General features: G+C 39.9%; 3 protein-coding genes across 6 annotated transcripts; all 3 read right to left on the reverse strand.

The window, feature by feature from the left end:
- Positions 1–429: 429 nt before the first annotated feature.
- LOC306898883 (transmembrane protein 151B) lies at positions 430–7,454 on the reverse strand. 2 transcript variants are annotated; one of them, XM_079464756.1, is made up of 2 exons: positions 6,847–7,454; positions 430–4,091 (listed from the first exon to the last, which is right to left on the reverse strand). In XM_079464756.1, the coding sequence occupies exons 1-2, from the start codon at positions 6,904–6,906 to the stop codon at positions 2,331–2,333; spliced, it is 1,821 nt and encodes a 606-aa protein (XP_079320882.1). In that variant the 5' UTR covers positions 6,907–7,454; the 3' UTR covers positions 430–2,330. The 2 variants fall into 2 exon arrangements, with proteins under 2 accessions (XP_079320882.1, XP_079320883.1); XM_079464757.1 differs by having other exon boundaries at positions 6,726–7,430.
- A 222-nt stretch (positions 7,455–7,676) lies between these two features.
- On the reverse strand, positions 7,677–13,149 carry mus81 (MUS81 structure-specific endonuclease subunit). 2 transcript variants are annotated; one of them, XM_079464772.1, is made up of 16 exons: positions 12,678–13,149; positions 12,456–12,585; positions 12,261–12,355; positions 12,057–12,173; positions 11,887–11,967; positions 11,695–11,783; positions 11,317–11,493; positions 11,027–11,212; positions 10,793–10,920; positions 10,410–10,522; positions 10,114–10,233; positions 9,941–10,036; positions 9,124–9,252; positions 8,930–9,033; positions 8,063–8,146; positions 7,677–7,901 (listed from the first exon to the last, which is right to left on the reverse strand). In XM_079464772.1, exons 1-16 carry the CDS (start codon positions 12,813–12,815, stop codon positions 7,835–7,837), a joined length of 1,854 nt encoding a protein of 617 aa, XP_079320898.1. In that variant the 5' UTR covers positions 12,816–13,149; the 3' UTR covers positions 7,677–7,834. The 2 variants fall into 2 exon arrangements, 1 of the variants encoding a protein (XP_079320898.1); XR_013787152.1 differs by lacking the exon at positions 8,930–9,033 and having other exon boundaries at positions 7,709–7,901.
- Positions 13,150–13,811: 662 nt separating this feature from the next.
- On the reverse strand, positions 13,812–18,980 carry ovol1a (ovo-like zinc finger 1a). Of its 2 annotated transcripts, XM_079474681.1 has the most exons (5): positions 18,436–18,980; positions 15,543–15,775; positions 15,045–15,336; positions 14,610–14,926; positions 13,812–14,521 (listed from the first exon to the last, which is right to left on the reverse strand). In XM_079474681.1, exons 1-5 carry the CDS (start codon positions 18,533–18,535, stop codon positions 14,516–14,518), a joined length of 948 nt encoding a protein of 315 aa, XP_079330807.1. In that variant the 5' UTR covers positions 18,536–18,980; the 3' UTR covers positions 13,812–14,515. The 2 variants fall into 2 exon arrangements, with proteins under 2 accessions (XP_079330807.1, XP_079330806.1); XM_079474680.1 differs by having other exon boundaries at positions 14,449–14,926; positions 18,436–18,669.
- Between the last annotated feature and the right edge of the window lie 364 nt (positions 18,981–19,344).

Genomic DNA, 19,344 nt, shown 5'->3' on the forward strand with positions numbered 1-19,344 from the left:
TCCTGTGTGTTCAGCAAAACAAAGACATTTTTACAGGTTCGGAACAATCTAAGGGGGAGTAAATGATGACAGAATTTAAATTTTTGGGTGAAGTATCCCTTTAAGCGAAGCCTTGTCAGTGAAACCAGGCCTTGATATTTTTATATATTATAATCAAACATCTATTGAAAAACAAAAGAAATGATGGCCATTAAGTTACATTATTAAATGTTTATCGTGAAGCTCTAAAACTTTTTACTTACTATTCTCTAACATAAATACAGTTAAGTTTGCACACTATTAAGTTAGTCCTTCCAATCAATAGGCTACGTACATGTATAACATTGTTTTCCTAACTTCAGTTTTGTTCAAAATAAAATTTTATTTTAAAGTAAATAAATAATCATTAATGGTTGGAAGCTTGAACAAGACACAAAAAAGACATTAGATGAGGCTGTATGATTTATTGTGTACCTTTTAATGATCATCAGCTGTGAGTGACAATCATTTCACACTTCTGCTCTAACACACATACAATATAGCCTTTTCATTTTTTTATGTAATCCAGGCGTGAGGCATCACAATATTTTTGCTCTTTCTATATTTTACTTTCTAATAACCTTCTAATTTAGAGGACAAATATAAAGTCCCTGTTCACTCTAGCTGAACAAATGAAATATACTGTATATGGAATGATCCATCATTTGTGGCAAATATTGTGGCATTTGTCACAATAAGGAAAATATTGCTTCTAATTGTAGTGCTACCGTTAAAGTATTGTAAAGGGTTCTTATCCAAACCTGCATTGTCTTCAAACACACATGCTGAACATCATTCTCCTATGCAAAAACTTTGCATTGCAAGAAGTGCATTACATTTCTAGAATTTCAAGTCAATTTTAAATTCTAGAAATAGCATTTTTAATTTTACAATTTAAGTCATTCAGTAATAGACTCCATATTTAACACATTTGGGTATTACCAAGTGGTAAATGAATGAAACACTGCACAGTAAAATACTGATGACATATTTACATTCTCTTTGTGATTTACATAGACAGCACATTACTGTAGATCGACATTCACATTGTGACAGAACATTTTGACACTGTCCACGAAGAACAATTTCTTTATCTTAAAGTTGTTTTGGAATAATCTGCAGTGCAGTTGCAACATTTATCGACCCTGCTTAAGGATAAATGAGAGATCATGACTGCATGCTTATGTTAGGACTATGTTAGCCTGTGTACTTGACTTGTGTAATCGTGAATTTGCAGGTTGAAGCGCACCACACCTAGGAATTTTCTGATCGTTACAAACATTTGCATGTGTATTCTGCAATGAGCTCGCTACTAAGATGTGTCTCACAAGACTCCACTCATATGCGCAGTTAGCAGGAGATGGATGTATCTTGGCACCCTAAGCAGTCTCATCAGTGAATGGCCTATTTATACACGTGAAACTCGAGCCAAAGATGAGCACTGAGGCTACGATGGAGGGCAACATGCTGAACCATTATTTATGTCTGCGAGGTGATCTTGTGAGTCACATCATGAGGCAAAATTGGCGATATACGTACACATAAACTGTTAAACAGTAAACAGAACACTAAGTACGAACTTCACAACAAGCAAGAGTTATATCTCCACATACTTTTACTCATTTTATGAGACAGGATGAAATCATAAAAATGAATGAGACTTAGCCTATAGAACCTTAGAAAAGGCTCTTAATTGCTAGAAAATAATTGAACTGCCTGCAATAATAATGACATCCATTAGTTTTAACCAAGATCCATTTTGAATGGAATGGCGGATGCAACCAGGGACATCAATCAATTAACAATAAATATTTGTGGTGAAAATCCTCTTCCTGTGGTAATGTTTGTAAAAAGTATTTGATATTTTATTGACCTGCACTATACAGTCATACTGTTTTGTTGTGAGTCATTTTGCTTTCCTGTAGCTCTGTGGTAAGAGCATTGCGTTAACAACGCAAGGTTGTGGGTTTGATCCCAGGGGATTGCAGATACCTATGTAACATGTATAGGATAATGCTATGTAAGTCGATTTGGATAAAAGCGTCTGCCAAATGTAATATTTGGAAGACTTTGCTATAGAGTGATCAGAAGAGGTCCAACATATGGGAAGTTCTTGCCTCATTTGTTATGTATGTCCCCAAAACACACTCTTGCTATTTCTTCATTGCATAGATTTTAGTTTCAAGCTTATTTTTACATTGCTCTTTGTTTATAAGAAATCACTGTTCACCAGTCTTAGATTAATCTCTTAGATCTGTTTTAGAGCAAACCTTAATCTTTCGGACTTTTTCTTCAAAACATTCTTCTGTACTTCAGGAAATGTCCCCACCTGAATGGCAACTCTCTTCTCCATGCACTATCAACACGGGAAAGAAGAAGGCATCCTGATATGTAGGAGGTCTGTCTCCTTCCCTTGTTTCCTCATCTTCAACCTCCTCTTGTTGCTCACTTTCATCCCCTTCCCTCTCACCTTCTTCCTCTCTTTGTATATCATGTCCCACCTCCTCGTCTTCCTCTCCCTCTCCTTCCAGGACTCTTCTGCTCTCTTCATCCTGTCTTGAACCCAAACCTAAAAAGCCTCCACTTCCCTCTTCTGCCCTTGTTGCTAGTCCTCCACCTACACTCCGGGAGTGGAAGAGGGAAGATGGCCGAGGAGCATGAAGCCGCCCCAATGAGAAGCCACTCCTGCTCAGGACCAGCCTCCCTGGGACTCCGTGGCCTGCTCCCGGCCCGCAAGCTCTCATCCCAGCCATTGTTCCATTCAGCACAGACACAGTTGGGCCTCTCAATCTGGAAGGAAGGGAAGCACTGCTTGTGGTACGACGGCAGCGAGGGCAGCTCTGAAGCAAGTAAGCTGAAGCAAAGGCCACTGGAAGTGTGGGGCCAGCCGTTGAGGAGTTAGTCCCTTGTCCCGCTGGAGGAGTGTTGGTGCCCTGGTTGGCACCTGAACCAGGATCCATCAACAGGGCCTCAGAGTAGCTGGGCACCATCTGCTGGTTGCAGCGAATGTGCCACTCCAGTTCTGTCATGTCGACCGTATTGACACGTGAAATGGCACAATAGCTTGATCCAATGCCTCCGCCACCGTTTCCAGGTCCATTTTCGTTGCTGGCACTGTTCTCAGTAATGTCACCTCTACTATCATCAGAATCACCAAAAAGCTTCTCTACGTGGTAGTGCACATACGCAGTGCGATACTCCGCAACAACCCGAAGTGGCCAAGACAGGAGCAGAACAGAGGCCAGCCAGAAAACTTTAAGCCTGGCATACCAGGGCTGCCTGCCTGGGTCAGGAAAGGCTAGAATGTGCTCACGGAAGTCCACATTCTTCAAGTGCATGCCCTCCCGTGCTTCCATGTAGTCATCCAGTCCTTCGTTTTCTCCAAAAAATCGTGCACGTTGGGTGAGGTAGGCAGCCTCTGCCCGAGCACTAGCAAAACTAAAACATTTGGTAAAGCGCAGCCGTACAGCCGGCTGGTCCATCAAGCCCCTTAGTTCCTTAGAAACATCTTTAACGCCATACCGTGCGTAGTCATACTCTGAGCTTGCGGCATGCGTGTTTACACGTTCATGATATACTTGTGTAGTGGTGTAAGCATCCCCATTGCGGTAGCGTGTCACCTGTCTGGTCCGTCGCACATAGTGGTAGCTGATAGCCTTCCACCAGATGCAGGGCGTAGCCTGCTGCAGCCTCTGTACACGCTCATACACTTCTGCAACCTCTGCTTGAGCCAGCATGGCTGTCTTGGAGTAACAGTGCCAACATTCCACCAGATAGACCACGTATAACATTGCCAGGAAAGCAAGAGGAATATAAATGTAGCCATTGGAACAGGGACCGGCGAAATCCAGTTCATCTGGGATGTAGATACTGGCGCTGGCTGCGGTTGAAAAAGGGTCTCCAGGTTCAACAACTGCGGCTTCTGGCTCTGTTGGAGGTAGCACTGGAACCTTGCACAGCTTGCACCAGACCAATGTACCGAAACAGCCGAACATGAGCAGAGTGAGGAGAAGACACTTCCAGTGAGACTCTCGACACAAAGAGGCAGCTAACGACTGCTTCACTGGACACTGCTGCAGAGAAGTGGAAGGACAGAGCATTATTAGCAATAGATGTATTACACACATGTTTAAGATTTTCAGATTGTGACAAGAATATTTCAAAAACGTCGACATGTCTTCTATGCTTACTCTTCAGCAACCCTGTCTGCTGTTATTATGAAACATTATTTTACTGTTGTGTACATTATATGCATTTGTTCCGTTTCGTATTCTTTGTATTTTCTTACCTTTACTGTATGTTGGCTGAGGAGCTTTTGTTCTACTATGCAAAATGACCTCATTATGCAAATTGCATGAGGTAATCTAAGACTGTCATTTTGGGCCAGTAAACACCCATACTTTAAACCCCTTTAAAAGGCTAATCTGTCCGGGGTTCTTCAATTTATTAATTCAAGCCAACCAACCACATAAGAATCTTCTATTCTGAGTTCTGACTAATGTCACAGTACCAAATATTAATTTAAAATAATCTTAAAAATCATAATCTAATGACAGGATAAATTCTCAAACTTCGTTTGCGAATCCCTTTTGTAGAGAAAAATGTTTTCGAGCCCCACCGGATCCCCACCACCTACATACACCCACATAATGACACTCTCATGAAACGTCCTTTACCTGCAAATTGATTGAATTATATTGGTTTGATTCAATATAAACTTATTTCACCTGTACATGCAGAGGACGTATATCTAAGTGGATAGTTTCTAAGCAAGCTTTTAACAGAAAGCAGTATGAAGATAAGAAACGTATATATTATAAAATATTATTGTAATATAATGCCTTTTCACGGCCCCTCCAGGGGTCCAGGTCCCGCCCCCAGCTTGGGAACCACCGGAATAAGCTCTGTGTCACATGACATTAAAAACTGCTTTAATTTAAGCTTATTTTAGGTGATGTATTTAAAACGTATCTATTTCATTCATTTGCTACCTGTCTCTATAACACACAAACAAATCAGTGTACTAAACTTTCAAAATCAAACATCCTCTCCAATACTCTTTTATTACAAAAATAATTCGATTTGACTAATAAAGGGGCGGTTTCCCGTACAGGGCTTAAGCCTAGTCCCAGTTTTTTGTAAAGTATGTTTTTTAATTCAACAAAGTCCCCATTTATCATATTGCACGAATACGTGTTTTTCTGTGTCTTTGGCGTGTTGTAAGTTGTCCATGCATGTATTAGACACGTAAAATTCAAAAAATTGTCGGAACAAAAGATGCATTCTATCTTAAAGCGAACGCTCACCCAGACCAGGGACTCGTGTAACCACACCCACACAAATCTACGTCAGTTCGTGTGGTATGATTTGACTAAGACCGCCAAAATGTATACGCACATAAGGTGGGCGTACCTGTCAGTACAATTACATTGGAACCTGATGTTCCAAATATGGTAAAAGGCGTTACATTTCCGTCACACACTTGCAGTATTCGACCAATCACTACACACTGGTTACCGGGCCAATCATAGCACACCTCGCTTTTCAGAGCGATAAGGTTTGAAAAAATCTGCCCGTTTCAAAGAGGCGGGGAAAAGAGGAGATAATATTTCTTTTAGACGTGTCATATGACCCCTTTAAGATAATCCTTGGTTGTGAAACCGCCCCAGACTTCAAAAGAAAGCGGGTTCGAGAAACGCAGAGGAAACTATCAGCAAAAACAAACATATCTGTACAGAAAGATACGTTTGTTGGCTGGAATACTAACAAATGGCGAAGCCAGGTACTGTCAGCATCTGTTGTTTGACTTCAGTCATTCATACAATTTCAACTGCCCATGCCACACAGCAATATACAGAAATAGCACGCTATCTCTTGAAGCCTTTTACAGCTGCCATCTAAATTAATTTATAACTGCATTTCTGATATGACTTGCAACTTTCTTCCTTTCTGGCTGTCTCCATTTCTATTGATCTTCATGTAACAAGAGACAGGAGGTTAACTCAGCACCAATGAATGAACAGCGAAAAGAGAAACGCTGTAGTTTGTTAATATAGAGGGCCTGGAGGTCAGTGCTGACTCTGGTCTTGGGGTTTGTCGCAGATTTGTTGACTAAACTGAAGTCATTTTCTGCCTTGGAACAACATAGACCTCTTTTCATCAGATATTGTACCTGTGGGACAACATGTATCAGATTGAAGATGACGGCTGTTATAGGTAGAGAACTAAATACAGCGTTTAGACGGAGAGTAAAAGAGGAAGAGACACTGCCAAATGAACTGGTAGTAAAACAACAGCCCCAAGGGAATCACACTGTCAAGATATGAAGGAAAAGATAGAGAAACCTCACTCTAGAAGGACTGTAAAAAAAACCACTTCATATATTTCTAGTGTTTGTGCTGTGCACAGTGAGTCACAATAAGATCTACAGCTATGAAATTCTCTTTTGCATTTTCCTACAACTTTTGAAAGTGCCTAGAAATGTCATTGCACTACAATGCAATAGTTCCCTGTACCACGGCACCAGCATTTTTTATATTTTGTAAAGGGACGCTATGGCGAATTTGACTTTCTGAGCAGGAGCCACATCATCATATGAGGGGCAGATATTTTGGGGGTAATCGACGGACTGCAGCCTAGACAGAAAAGATACGACAAACAGACAGATACGTTAAAGATGCCTTGATATTTACACTTAAATAACTTACACCGTGTGGCTTTTTCACGTCGTGACATGTAACACTGGGTCTCTTGCTAAACAACACCGCTATGCGGACGAAGTTTGACAAACGACAGTATGTACAATGTCTTTGGACCGCCTCGTCTCACCTCTTCCCTACCAGCCCCGTTCAGAATGGGCTCTTCTCCATCTACCGTCGCGTCCTGCATCCTTTTCCCGTCACTCTAGGGACAGTCAGGGGCGGTTCAGGATGTGGCGGCCCACAACCTGCTCTTCCCCTACGGGCGAGTTGCCCCATCCACCACCGGAGCAGACACGGTTTCTCGAGCGCGGTAGACTGGGCGAAGTCGCGTGATCGCTGAAGTCGCTACATTATCCACCCGCGCTCAGTCTTTTTCTCGCCCTTCAGACATCAAGTGCACGCATGTCCTCTCAAACAGTCTCTCGGTTTTGACCATTTCACTAACATCTTCATCATTCTACTCTGTTGATGATGTTGTCGTGGCTGTATATCCAGCTGTATATAACAGAGGGTGGATTTAGAATACATCGATTGTAACAACACGCACGCACATCGCTACGATGGATGCAGCCAGCAAAAAAGCAAAGACATTTCCACGAAAGCTATCAGCTTGAATTCAGGACGCCCTACTTGTTTTTGTCGATATGCGTGTTTCTCCTTGAGCGAGATTCAGAGGACGTCAGCGGAGTCCCCCCTCCACTCTCCTGCACAGCAGAGCCACGCTGTTTTCTGAGCACTGATGTCACCCACCTGCACTAAAATATCGTAACTGGTCCCAGTTCATTGCACCAACGTCATCCTTTTAATTCTGTTCCTCAATTTAATGCAAATTCTGCCTTTTTGAAATGGACGCTTCAGTGATCCGAGCTCTCGCTCAGCATGTTTGCAGTTTGTGGTTGGAACCGTCAAATTGAACAGCAAAATGAAAAAGCAACACTCTCGCAGACTGTAAGTATAGCAAAATAGTCAAGTATCTCACACATGTATATATATTTTACATTTCTTTATTAGCACCTTTAAACATTATTTCAGAAAAACAAATGTACAGTAACAACAAAATCACAATTTCTAGATTTACAGGCACGCAGTCTCCGTCTCTTTATTAAGGTATCAGTCTATGATAGAGGTCCATGTGTAGAATAAAGTTGATATATAGTACGGCTTAAAGCTGGTCCAAGATTTCTGAAAATAAATACAAAACAAAATGATATACTCACTTGCTTTAAACAAATGGATTAGGTTTAAAACATAGGTAGACCTACAGTAAAAACGAACATTTAATAACAAACATTTCAACAAACAAACACTGTTAAATGGTGCGAGCATTTTATCAATAAACAAACCTTTTAAGTTTTCCATATTTAATGGATGACAGTAGCTTTTCTTTTTCGGTTTCACTGGAACACTGATCGTATGCTTTCAATAAACTAAAGGGAGAAATACTTGTATCAAAATCCAAATTTTCAAAACAAATGTGGACAAGAAATTGTAATGTGATAACAAAATATGCCAAATGACTTCCAGAATGTCATTAGAATTCCAAATAATTGTTGTGAAACATAAGGTTATACATAATAAGCGCGCAGCCTTATCACCCTGTAGCCCAAGACTGGTTGCCACCTGAAGCTAAGCTGAGCCTGGTCAGTATCTGGATGGGCGACCTCCAGGGAAAGCTAGGTTGCTGCTAGAAGTGGTGTTAGTGAGGCCAGCAGGGGGCGCTCGCCCTGTAGTATGTGTGGGTCCTAATGCCCCAGTAAAGTGATGGGGACACTGTACTGTAAAAAAAAGCTCAGTCCTTCGGATGAGACGTTAAACCTGACTCATTAAAAATCCCATGGCACTTCTCATAAAAGAGTAGGGGTGTTACCCCAGTGTCCTGGCCAGATTCCCTCAAATGGCCTCGTAATAATCCTCCACCATCTGGGCTCTATGTCTCCTATCTTAAAAAAGGTGGCTGCCGTTGCTTCATCCAAGTGGATGCTGCACACCGGTGGTGGGTGAGGAGAGACCCTCTCATATGATTGAAAAAGCACTATATAAATGCCTCATTCATTCAAGGTATCTATTTACAGGTGCTTACTACTGTTAATGGAACACAGTGAATGGAGGTCTGTAATCATTTTATGTTTGAGTGTCTGTAATGACGGAATGTAAATGAGTGATTTAATGAGTGTCTATGACATGAGATTTGTAAACACAGTGAGTCACACCTGCTGACTGTGCCATATAGCTCAAGTATAGCTGCCGCTTTATCACCAGAGACTCCACTGATCTGCATGAGCTGCCTTGCGAAAACTTCCCTTACTGTCTGACACTGTTTTGTATGAGAAAAAATGGATTGGTAAATAATAGTTCAAATAACACTAAATCTTTTTTTTATGTGTCTATTATGTTTTCAAATTACCTTGTTTTTAATAGCCCCGTGGTTAAATTCTGTGAAGGACATGAGAGAACAGGATAGGTTCTCAGTTTGTGCCATTTCATATTCTCCATACCCCTCCAGCTCTCTGGAGCGACAGAACAACGTGCAATTCTGGGGATGAGCAAAAATATGTTAAAAGTTGGTTCACCCTAAATTAGAATTTCACCAAGGACTGAACTGTTTCAGGTAAAACAATTTAAGCTACATTAACACACTTTTAAGTGAACTATCGCTTTAAATAAAGTTTCATAATAGAAAGAGAAATGGAGAGAACAGAGAGAATCAAAAGAAAACCAAATTTGCACATACTCAGATCCTGGTAACTCTTTTTACTCTTAACCTATCAACACATCATCTGAAAAAGGGGCAACAATTTTATCTGAATGTCAGAAGTCTTTATTTTGTTAAGGTTTTCATGTCTGGGACAAATGTTTACATTCATGCAGTTGGTATTAACCCTAACCCAGACAAGTTCGCTTTTTTTACCTACAGTTCAGAAGTTCATAGATGCTACCTGCAGTTGAAACATGTGGGACATATGTTTACAAAGAAAGGACGTGGGTAAAGCGGCAAATACATGGAAAGTGTTTTGATCAACTTTAATAAAGGGATGGAACCCTTAATAATAATAATATACCGCAAATGTTCTGGTAATGTTACAATATATAGGACTGGAACATGCAAAGACATATCAACGAGTATTCTTGAAAGGGTCTGACACTTGTTGACTTATCTTAACAGTAATTTACTAGGAAAGACTGTACGAATGAAGGCAACTATTGTCTGTAATAAGACAAACCTGGTAAAGTTTCTGGAGGTATCTGGTCATGATGGTGAGGTAAGCAGTAGACTCCTTTACATCCTGTACACGCTTCACAAAGAAGCCATCAACCACCTGAACAAAAATAAAATAAATAATCATTGACATACTTTGCATATGACTGTTTGTACACCCGGTGTAGTTTTTTTTACCTGTGTATTGACTATAGCTTGTTGTAATGTGCTCTCAGGTAAACTGAGATGAGCTGCCGCCGATCCACAATCCTCTACTAGATATATGGGCTTACGCAGACCACACCTTTTCAGTCGGAACTGTGAGTGTGGAAGGGCAGGAGAAAAAACATGAAAATATTTATGCTGCGATAGAGAGGGAAAGTATTTATGGTATTTACAAATTGTATGTAGAGTTGCAAACCAGAAAACGTAACAAAGGAGACAAAGGAGACCAAGTTAGACCCAAGTCTATCTTTCTTTATCACGGTTCAAACCTTTTGCTCTCTGAACCGTCCGTCTATGATGCTTCCACAAAGGTCATCCATCCTCTTCCTCTCAATTATGTGATCAAGGACTAGCTCTTTTCCCACAGGTGGACGCAACTGCCCTAAGAGAAGACAGAAAATGACTCTGAAAGCTCACTAAATACATTATTTTACTACAACAATATCTGTTAACAATTATTCCGCCTCAATTAAAACAATTATTTAACATTTCAAATTCAACTGTTTTTACATAAACAATATAACGTTTGCTGTAATTGTGTAGATTTCTTCTAAAAAGAGCAACACTGCCAACTTCTGGTCATTACTGGCATCCTAATAAAATACAATTGGCAAGTTCAAAATACAAAGCAGGCAAGTGTATGTGTGCTTACCAGGCACAGGTGTCACTTTCTCACGTGCCACCCAAAGAAAGTCTCCTACGTTTAGTTTCCTGATGTCAAAGGTCACGCCGTTCCTTTGCAGCTCCTTGACCAACTCTTGTTTTCGAGCGCTGCTTCCCCTGTTGAGTTTAAAATAAAAATTTGACGCTTCTATAAAAAAGCACCACATTAAATTAAATCAATTTAATGGGAAAATCATACCACATGTACACCCTTCTCTCTTACCCGGTTGTCTCGATGAAGTCAACACATAAAACTATTTCATAAGAGCCAGGAAGAAGATGCCAACTCGTTGCTCTTCTCCCCATCTCTAATGCCTGGGATCTTGCAGAGGCATCTGAACCAGAATTTTGATTCTTGGCATGGTTCACAGAAAGAGCTCTGACAAACCTTTCTGGAGACTTACTGGAGCTGTGAGTCAAGTTAAGTTAATATGCTTAAAATATTATATGATAAAGTAAAAAAAATGGGAAGGTCTCACACAAAGCAATAGTTAACCTGTGTGTAGTACCTACCACTTCTCTTTTATGCCCTTGTCATCCTCTTCCTCCTCTATAGTCAAATCCACAACATCCGCCCCATCCCCGGAACTCTCCTCCTCACTCTTGTCCTCCACTGGACCTTTATCTATCCCTCTCTCTTCTGAATCCAGCTTCTCAGCTAAAGCTAGACCATGTTCAGTCAACGAAAACCTGAAACCAATCATGATAAAAGAAAGATTCAAGCTCTTTATGCCATTTGTACTTGGGTATAGTGACATTTTTATTTGATCTTATTTATACTGTATAGAGCTTTTGTTATTGTATTCAAATCGTATATTACATTTTTGTTATCATATTGTAGGTTTTGTTCTCTGGTCTATCCATATTAAATTTTAACTTTTTACATCTTACCTGGCAGGACTGTGAGTCTTCACCAGAAGGTCTTTCTGAATAAGTGTGCTTACTGAAGACCAAGCAGTGTACTTGCTACCAAGATCAGGCTATGTGTAGTGTGAAAAGACAAATATAGGGTAAATGAAGTGATTAGAATGTAAGCCATTATTTACAATGATAAATCTGTAGATGTGTGTATTTTTGTTTTACCACTGTAAAAGACTTATCACACAGAGCTTGTGCTTCAGTCTGTAGTTCATTTCTAAACATGAAGCCTTTACTGCCAGGCATCTACAGTAAATAAAGTGAAAAGTTTTTAGGGCATAGAGAAACAGCAAAGTTGGATCTCAAAACAACTACAGTAAGTGTGTTAGCTTTACCTGTGCATGTCTATACAGTGTGAGCAATACAGCATAACCCCCAGACCTCTTCTGTGGCACGTAATCTCTCCTTGTCTTAGTTGTGTTTTTCTTTAGCACTCCTTTTTGTGGTTGTTTCTACAATGTAACACCGTCTTCATCACTTACTTTCCAAATAGCACCTGAACAAATAAGTGGATGCGCTCATTTCTTCCTTAAACTAACCTTGTGTCCTTCACTAACACCTGGAGTATCCTTGCAAGGTTCTGCCATGATGCTTCTATTGCACAATGTAGCCAGGTGGATCGGGGCATTGGAACCTTTACAGAAAAAGAAAACGAAGAAAGTATAAGATGAAACGATAATGATCAATAAACACTTGATCCAATTTCTTAACTGTCATACACAGAAGTGCCTCACCGTTTTTAAGGCAATGCTTCTGAAGTCGCTCGTCTAAAATCTTGCAGATCCCGTCACCAAAATTCTGCAGGATCTTCGCCTCTTTCCCGTTTTTCAGTGGGAGGGGATATTTTTTCAAAGAGTTTATTGCCTGTTAATGCATAACCAAGTCCGATTGCAATGTATTTATTTGCATTCAGTTAAACAACACATTGTAACCAAATATCCAATACAATCGTGCACCTTCTGGTATACGTATTGTGTTTTCAATCCCTTTTCCTTGGCGTGGTCACGCAACTCCGTTAACCACTGCAGGAATAGAGGATTCGGGCAGGACGGTACAGGACGCTTCCGACCCAAACGCACCTGACCGGGTGCCATATTTACGGCGCTCTGGTGAACATGCGATCCTACGGGTTAAGAGATGTAAATTGCCTAGAAGATGGCGAGTTATACAACAGACGTAATCGCGTTACAAAAAAGTGAAAGCCGTGTTTAACTGCTCGATGGATATAAGATTACACAAAATGTGCGCGCATGCTAAAGGCACTTTTGGTTATTTGCGTAATTCTATTAGTCGTTGCCCTAAAATAATCGTGCATGTCAATATTATGATCTGCTGTTTCTTTGCCCGTGTTCCCCGCCTGTGTGTTCGAAAGTACGGTAGTTGCGTCACTTCCGTTCGAGTCAAACATTTGCAGCGCCACTCAAAGGGTTGACGGTAGGAAAAATAAGACTATAAATTAGAACATAATAGGAGAAATCCGCTGTTTAGATTCATTATTGCAGTTTACATTTAAATCATATTAAATCACAATTAATAGCTGGAATACACTACAAGACCTGAGATAATGTTTTCTTACACTTAGACTTAAAGTTTCAGATAGAAACACACTAACTGATCAAATCTGCAGACTGGAACAGACTTTCTGCAACAAGTCCAGACTGAAATCTGGGCAAAATCTGAGCAAAAGTCTTGCAGTGTATTTTAGCTCAAGGCTATAATTTACCTGAACTACCCTTCGCTTTATATTAAATGGTTGTGCAATATTTTTATTTGAAAGGGTGGTACTGAATTTGTTGGCGTTGTTTAAAATAACGGTTTTAAAGGGATAGTCATATCTGAGCCGTTAATGCCCGATGGCCCAACAATGAGACAGCCATTGAATTCCATGAACAAGACCAAACAAGGATCTGGAATCCGCTAACATCACACCCACCCACTGAATCGTTCTTCTGTTTCTCATTTATTATCTCTCATGCAAATTGTAAAACGCTTTATAACTGTAACAGTTCTTAAGTCATAAATGATTTCCGATTATTAACGTGTATGTGCTTTGATGAGGTATTGAAGTGAATGGACTACACTCTTTTATTAAAACCATCAACAAAAAACTTTATTGTGAAGGTCTGTTGAAAACACACACACTCCATTAGACGATCACAAAAAACAGAACATCATGTAATTCTTCAAACAGTGATATGAAATTAAATATAACAGTTTTTTTCATGTAAATACAAAAAGTACAAAAACTTCACACAACGCCCAAACAAGTTACAAGAAAGCTGTTACATTTGAAGGTAAATGTATAAAATCTAGAGCTAAAATGTTCAAACCTACCCAAAAATATACAAGTACAGCTAGATTAATTTAAATATATTTTATTACTTGTTTTATATATGCAAGTATATATTACAGACCACAATAATTATCAACAAAACATGTCCCCTTTACGAAATCCCACAGAGACCACAAAACAGATCTGAAATATCATTTTCAGCCCCTGCAGAGTTCATATAATATTCTTTTAAGTGTTGAAAACCTGCTACACATATATCATGTTACATTCATTTGTTTTTCTCCTGAGTGGTGTTTAATATTACACGTTTTAATAAAATAATGATAATAATAGGTAAACTGAAGTACACACTAAGCAGTAGACATTTTGTAATTTCACAGGCAAAAGGACAGCCCGATTCTCAGCAAAAATGTAAACCTAATCTTAGTTTACTGCAATAAAACAGTCAAACACATAACAGCTAAAAAAATACCCATTTTGATGACTTCATTCCACCCTCTCTCACATCTGTACTCAAAATGAAACAACAAATCAGAATGTGTAAAAAAATATTCCTATTTTATCATCCTTTTCTTTATTGCCCTCCTGAGCTTACATTATCATCACTGTTAAAGGAAAGAGGGGAACTGGGTTCAGACACCTCTTCTTTGCCAGAGTCCGCTGCTGCCAAATGTCTCCTTGACCCCTTGCCCCGCAATAGATTACTGTTTGGATGTTCATTGTGAAGGTGGCGCAGCAGAGAATCTTGGGTAGGCACGGTATGGCCGCATTCTTCACAAACATACAGCTTGCTGCGACGCTCCTTGTAAGCATACTGCTGTGTGACACCATGAATCTTTTTCATGTGGGACTCCAAAGAGCAGCGCTGGGTGAAGGCCTTCTCACACAGATTACACTTATATGGACGAACACCTGCAGGAGCAAGATAAGAGTATATCTGTTTTAAAAAGGTGACAAACAAGCAACTCCTAAGTAACTAAAGTCCATCTAAATACTTAGTTAAAAATGAAAATACTTATATCAATTGTACCTGTGTGTGTGCGGACATGTCTCTTGAGATCGAAGGTGTCATTGAAGCCCTTTCCACAGAAATCACACAAGTGTCTCTTCTGCTCGCTGTGACATTTGAGGTGTCTATTTAGCATGCGCAGGAATTGAAAAACTTTTTGACACACCTGGCAAACATAGGTGCCACCACCCGCCTGCACTGAAGATAACTTAGTGACAGACAGGGGGCAAGGGGTTGCTATAGAAACAGGTGGACCTGTTGTTATAGCAGGAACAGTGGGTGGGGCCTCTATGGGAAGCTCACCTGTGGTCACCTGCAGCGAGATAACAAAGAGAGAAATAAAAAGACAGGATTATTGGCATTGTAAACATTCTGACAAGTGATATGAGTTTAACCCCCCCAAACACACACACAAAAGTCCAGTGAACATAGCTGAATATGACTGCTTATGTCATGACTGCAGTAACCAGATCTAAGATCAACATGATGAAAGTAAACAACTTTTTCCAAAGGCCTCACCTTTATTTTAGTGCGGACATATGTATTGTTGTGTGAGCTTCGAATGTGCTCTGTCTCTGAACCTAGAACAGTGGAGGATGGGAGCTCAGCTGCAGGAACCACTGCACAGGGGTCATGTGTGAACATCTTGCTGTTTGTATACATGCTGTGCTCCTTGCGCATGGACAGGCAGAGGGCAACCTCTGCCGGACTGGCTTCTGTCTCCTCTTGGAGAGCAAGTGGAGACATTGAGGCTGTAGCAGACACAAAGACAGTGATGTTTCATGTAAACTTCTGTTGTAGTTTATTACATCGTGTCAAATAGATTTTTTTTATTATCCATCCCAAAGCAAAAACTCAAACATTGCTTCAGAGCATTTCAGAGTGCGAAGTGACATACATTTAACATTTTAGCATTATATAAGCCGCATGAAGCCATTCCAACAAGATCAGGTAGCCCATAAAAAATATTCCAGAACAATTATTCTTTTTTAAACAAGTATGAATTACATCCTTGGTATTTTGAAGATGAAAGATGTGATCGCAAGACAATCAGAAACTGGGTGTGTATGTGCCTCTTGAGGCAGAGGGGGACAGTTGTGCCTCTGGGCCAGGTGTGTGAGAATGCAAGTGTGAGTGGGTGGGTGGCTAGTGTGCATGAGTGTGTGAGTGTATTGTGCTGGGTTGAAGTCAAGCCACTCCTGTTACGGCTTTACCAGTCGGACCAGCTGGGCTAGAGGCACAGGCTTGAGCTCCCTTTATACAAACCTCCAAGCAACACAATACATCAGTTGGACAAACTGCAAATGTTTGCTGGTAAACTATCATGTTTATAACTAAGTGGTTCCTCTGTCCCATTCTCTGTCTTTTGAAGAGATCATTCAGTCATAAGCAAAGATAATTGGTTGCATTGCACCTTATTTTTAAATTTCAGATGGACATTAACATTTACAGCAGTAGTCTGAACAAAGAAGCTGTTGATTCTGGTGTGGCACAATCTACTGGGTTGCAAATTAAAATGCAAATATCTGATGTGTGCTTTAGCTAACGGTAACATGCAACAATCTAGTAGTCACAACCACCACATCGTCCAAATTAAGACTCATTCAATTCACTTCAAATCTTCTAATTCAGGAAGATATTCAAGGTACAGTTGGGAATACGTTTTATTTTATTTAGTTTCTTTAAATTTTCACATAAGCAATAAGTCAAATAAAAAGTACATAGCAGTGATTCTTTCTTTTTTGTTTTGCTCTGCTGTTTGTCAACCCCTCCCTTCGATGTCAACCAAGCCGTGTGTTTGCTGCTAATACCGTGAATCACCAGCACACACAATAACAGAAGGATGAGCGACAAAAACACATGGAAATTATTTTCAAAGGAGACCACAGACTATTCTGGTTTGATTTGAGTGAAATGCATTCTAAAATATACTTAACATAAAGCACTATCGTTTACTAATGTATATATAGGCCTACATATATATTTGGTTGACTAATACATACATTATTTATCTTAAATGACTCAGTTTTAAGCCTTTTATTTCCATAATAATAAAATTGGGGCAACTGAACAACGGTTAATGATTGGGTTTAAACGCGGGTCATAAAAATGGGTAGGCGACGTGGATAAATATATAACAATGCATGTGATGCAGGTTTGTTCAACAGATATCGAAAAGTGAGGTGAAAGGTACACTGTGTGTGTGTTTGCCAAGGGTGTAGCGGGAAAAGGGAGTCAGCGCGGCGAAGCCCGTTATTTCCTTCACCGCTGTAAACATTAACCCAAAACCATATAATGAGCGACAAACTCGAGGACCGCGACGCGTTAAAACGGATGCTGTATTGGCTTAATGACACAAGAGAAATAAAGAAAGTGCATTTTTCGTTTATCAGGACTGTGTATTGCAATTGTAGAAAACGGACATATAGCCTACCGTTTAGTGACAGGTAGGTAAAACTCCGAAATATCAACAAATGGTACAACAACCTCTTGACATATTGCCTACCTGTATGAATCAATGCTACATAGGCAATGAATTCAGGTTTGTTCGATTTTTGCCCAGAAGCACGAATACAAATCACAACGCATACAAATCAAAATTGTTAAATAATTTAAATAAATTCTTTTTAAATAAACAGACTTAAATAGATACATGAAATAAAATGATATCTTTAAGAATATGGTTCTACAGAAACCTACAGTGTGAAAATCAGTGTGTTGTAAAAAGCACTCGGTAGCAGACTGAGGATAGGGGTCATAATGAACAGTGTCTATTCCGTTAGGTGAAAGACCGTAATATGATCTGGTGTGCTCCCAGGAAAAGTAAAATAAATACGCATACAAGGCAAAAAAGGCAACAGCAATGAATGATTAAATTAATGTCTGCAAAATAATCGCAATGACAATTGCTAAATTTATATTAAAAGATCTAAAAAGTTACATTTTCCCCATATAAAACGAAATAGTGCTATTTCTGATTTTTATATATTCATCCAGAATGGATTAAAACGACAAACGGTTTTTACACTGGCACCGCACTGTGTTGCAATGAGTTTTATGCTATAAGGAAGACAGTTGGGTCTGAAGGTCAACTAAACCTTAACACGGACTTTTTATAGGAATAAATACGTTAGTTGTTCAGACATTTACACCGAATTCTTCATAATTTAGGCGAGTTCCACGTTTAATTTCGTCTGATATAAAAAAGATCAGTTAAGTTGCCTTGAATAAGTATTCTCGAAAATCTGAGAAAAAACAACCTTTATTGTATTTTGCCGCACTGGGCCTATTACTTAGTTTTTCTTGACTACCTGTCAGTTAACTGTTGTGTTTGTTCTGACTGTGCCAATTGATCCATCCGTACCGTTATTCGGATTGTGATCGGGAAAAGGCTGCTTTCTTATTTTCTCACCTGGAATATAAATGTCTCCTCGTTCGTGATCTGGAAGATCCCTCCATGTCCTCTTGCCAGGTGAAATAGTCGATTTTTTCACCAGAAAAGCTCGTGGCATGGTGTAATCGCGAGGTCCTTCTCCGCTATCTCAAAATTCAACTGTACTTTTGTGAAAATTGCTCAATACATACAATTCAAACGCAAGGTCCTCTGTGATGTCTGCAGATGCGTATACTTAAAAGTCCAAAAAAAGCAAAGCCGCTACTTCGCTGTATGTGCACCCTTTCTCACTCCTAACTTTTGTACCTGCACAGGTTTCCGAGGAGTTTCCCACTATATTGCCCGCTTCGGTTTACACCTTCCGCCGTCTTCCGCTATTCTAAGTTCGCGAAGTATTCCTTGGAAATGTCCCCAATAAAGTAAGCCCACCTGAAGCTAAATAACTTTGTCACGATGAATGGTGATGTTGGTGTCAGGTAAATAGTCCAAACTGTTCAACCGACGGACAAGAAAACGCATTTCAGAGGCTGATTGCAGCGCAGGTACACATTTCATGAGGAACCAGATAACAACGCGCATGCGTCTGAATATAACGGTGACAACAAACCCGACCTAGTCCAGCCTCTACGTTTTACCTGTCCAACCGGTTTTCTCTCTCTTCCCCCTCCCCTGCACAATTCCGCTTCAAGGTGGCACCGAAGTCAATGTAGAGGTAATAGCAGGATGGGAGTGACGGTTTAGAACGAAACGAACCAAAAATAACTCTCAAAACTAAACCTACGTGGTTAAAAGATACAACAGCTGAGACCTGCAAGGCTAATGTGTTTATCTCGGGAGTTACACTGTAAAATGTAGGAATTAAAATCTGTTAGAAAAGGACTGAAATTGTTTTGCTTTTAATGCTTCCATTATTGTTTAAACAAGAAA

Source organism: Barbatula barbatula (genome assembly GCF_947034865.1).
Source record: "Barbatula barbatula genome assembly, chromosome: 1".
NCBI lineage: Eukaryota > Metazoa > Chordata > Actinopteri > Cypriniformes > Nemacheilidae > Barbatula > Barbatula barbatula.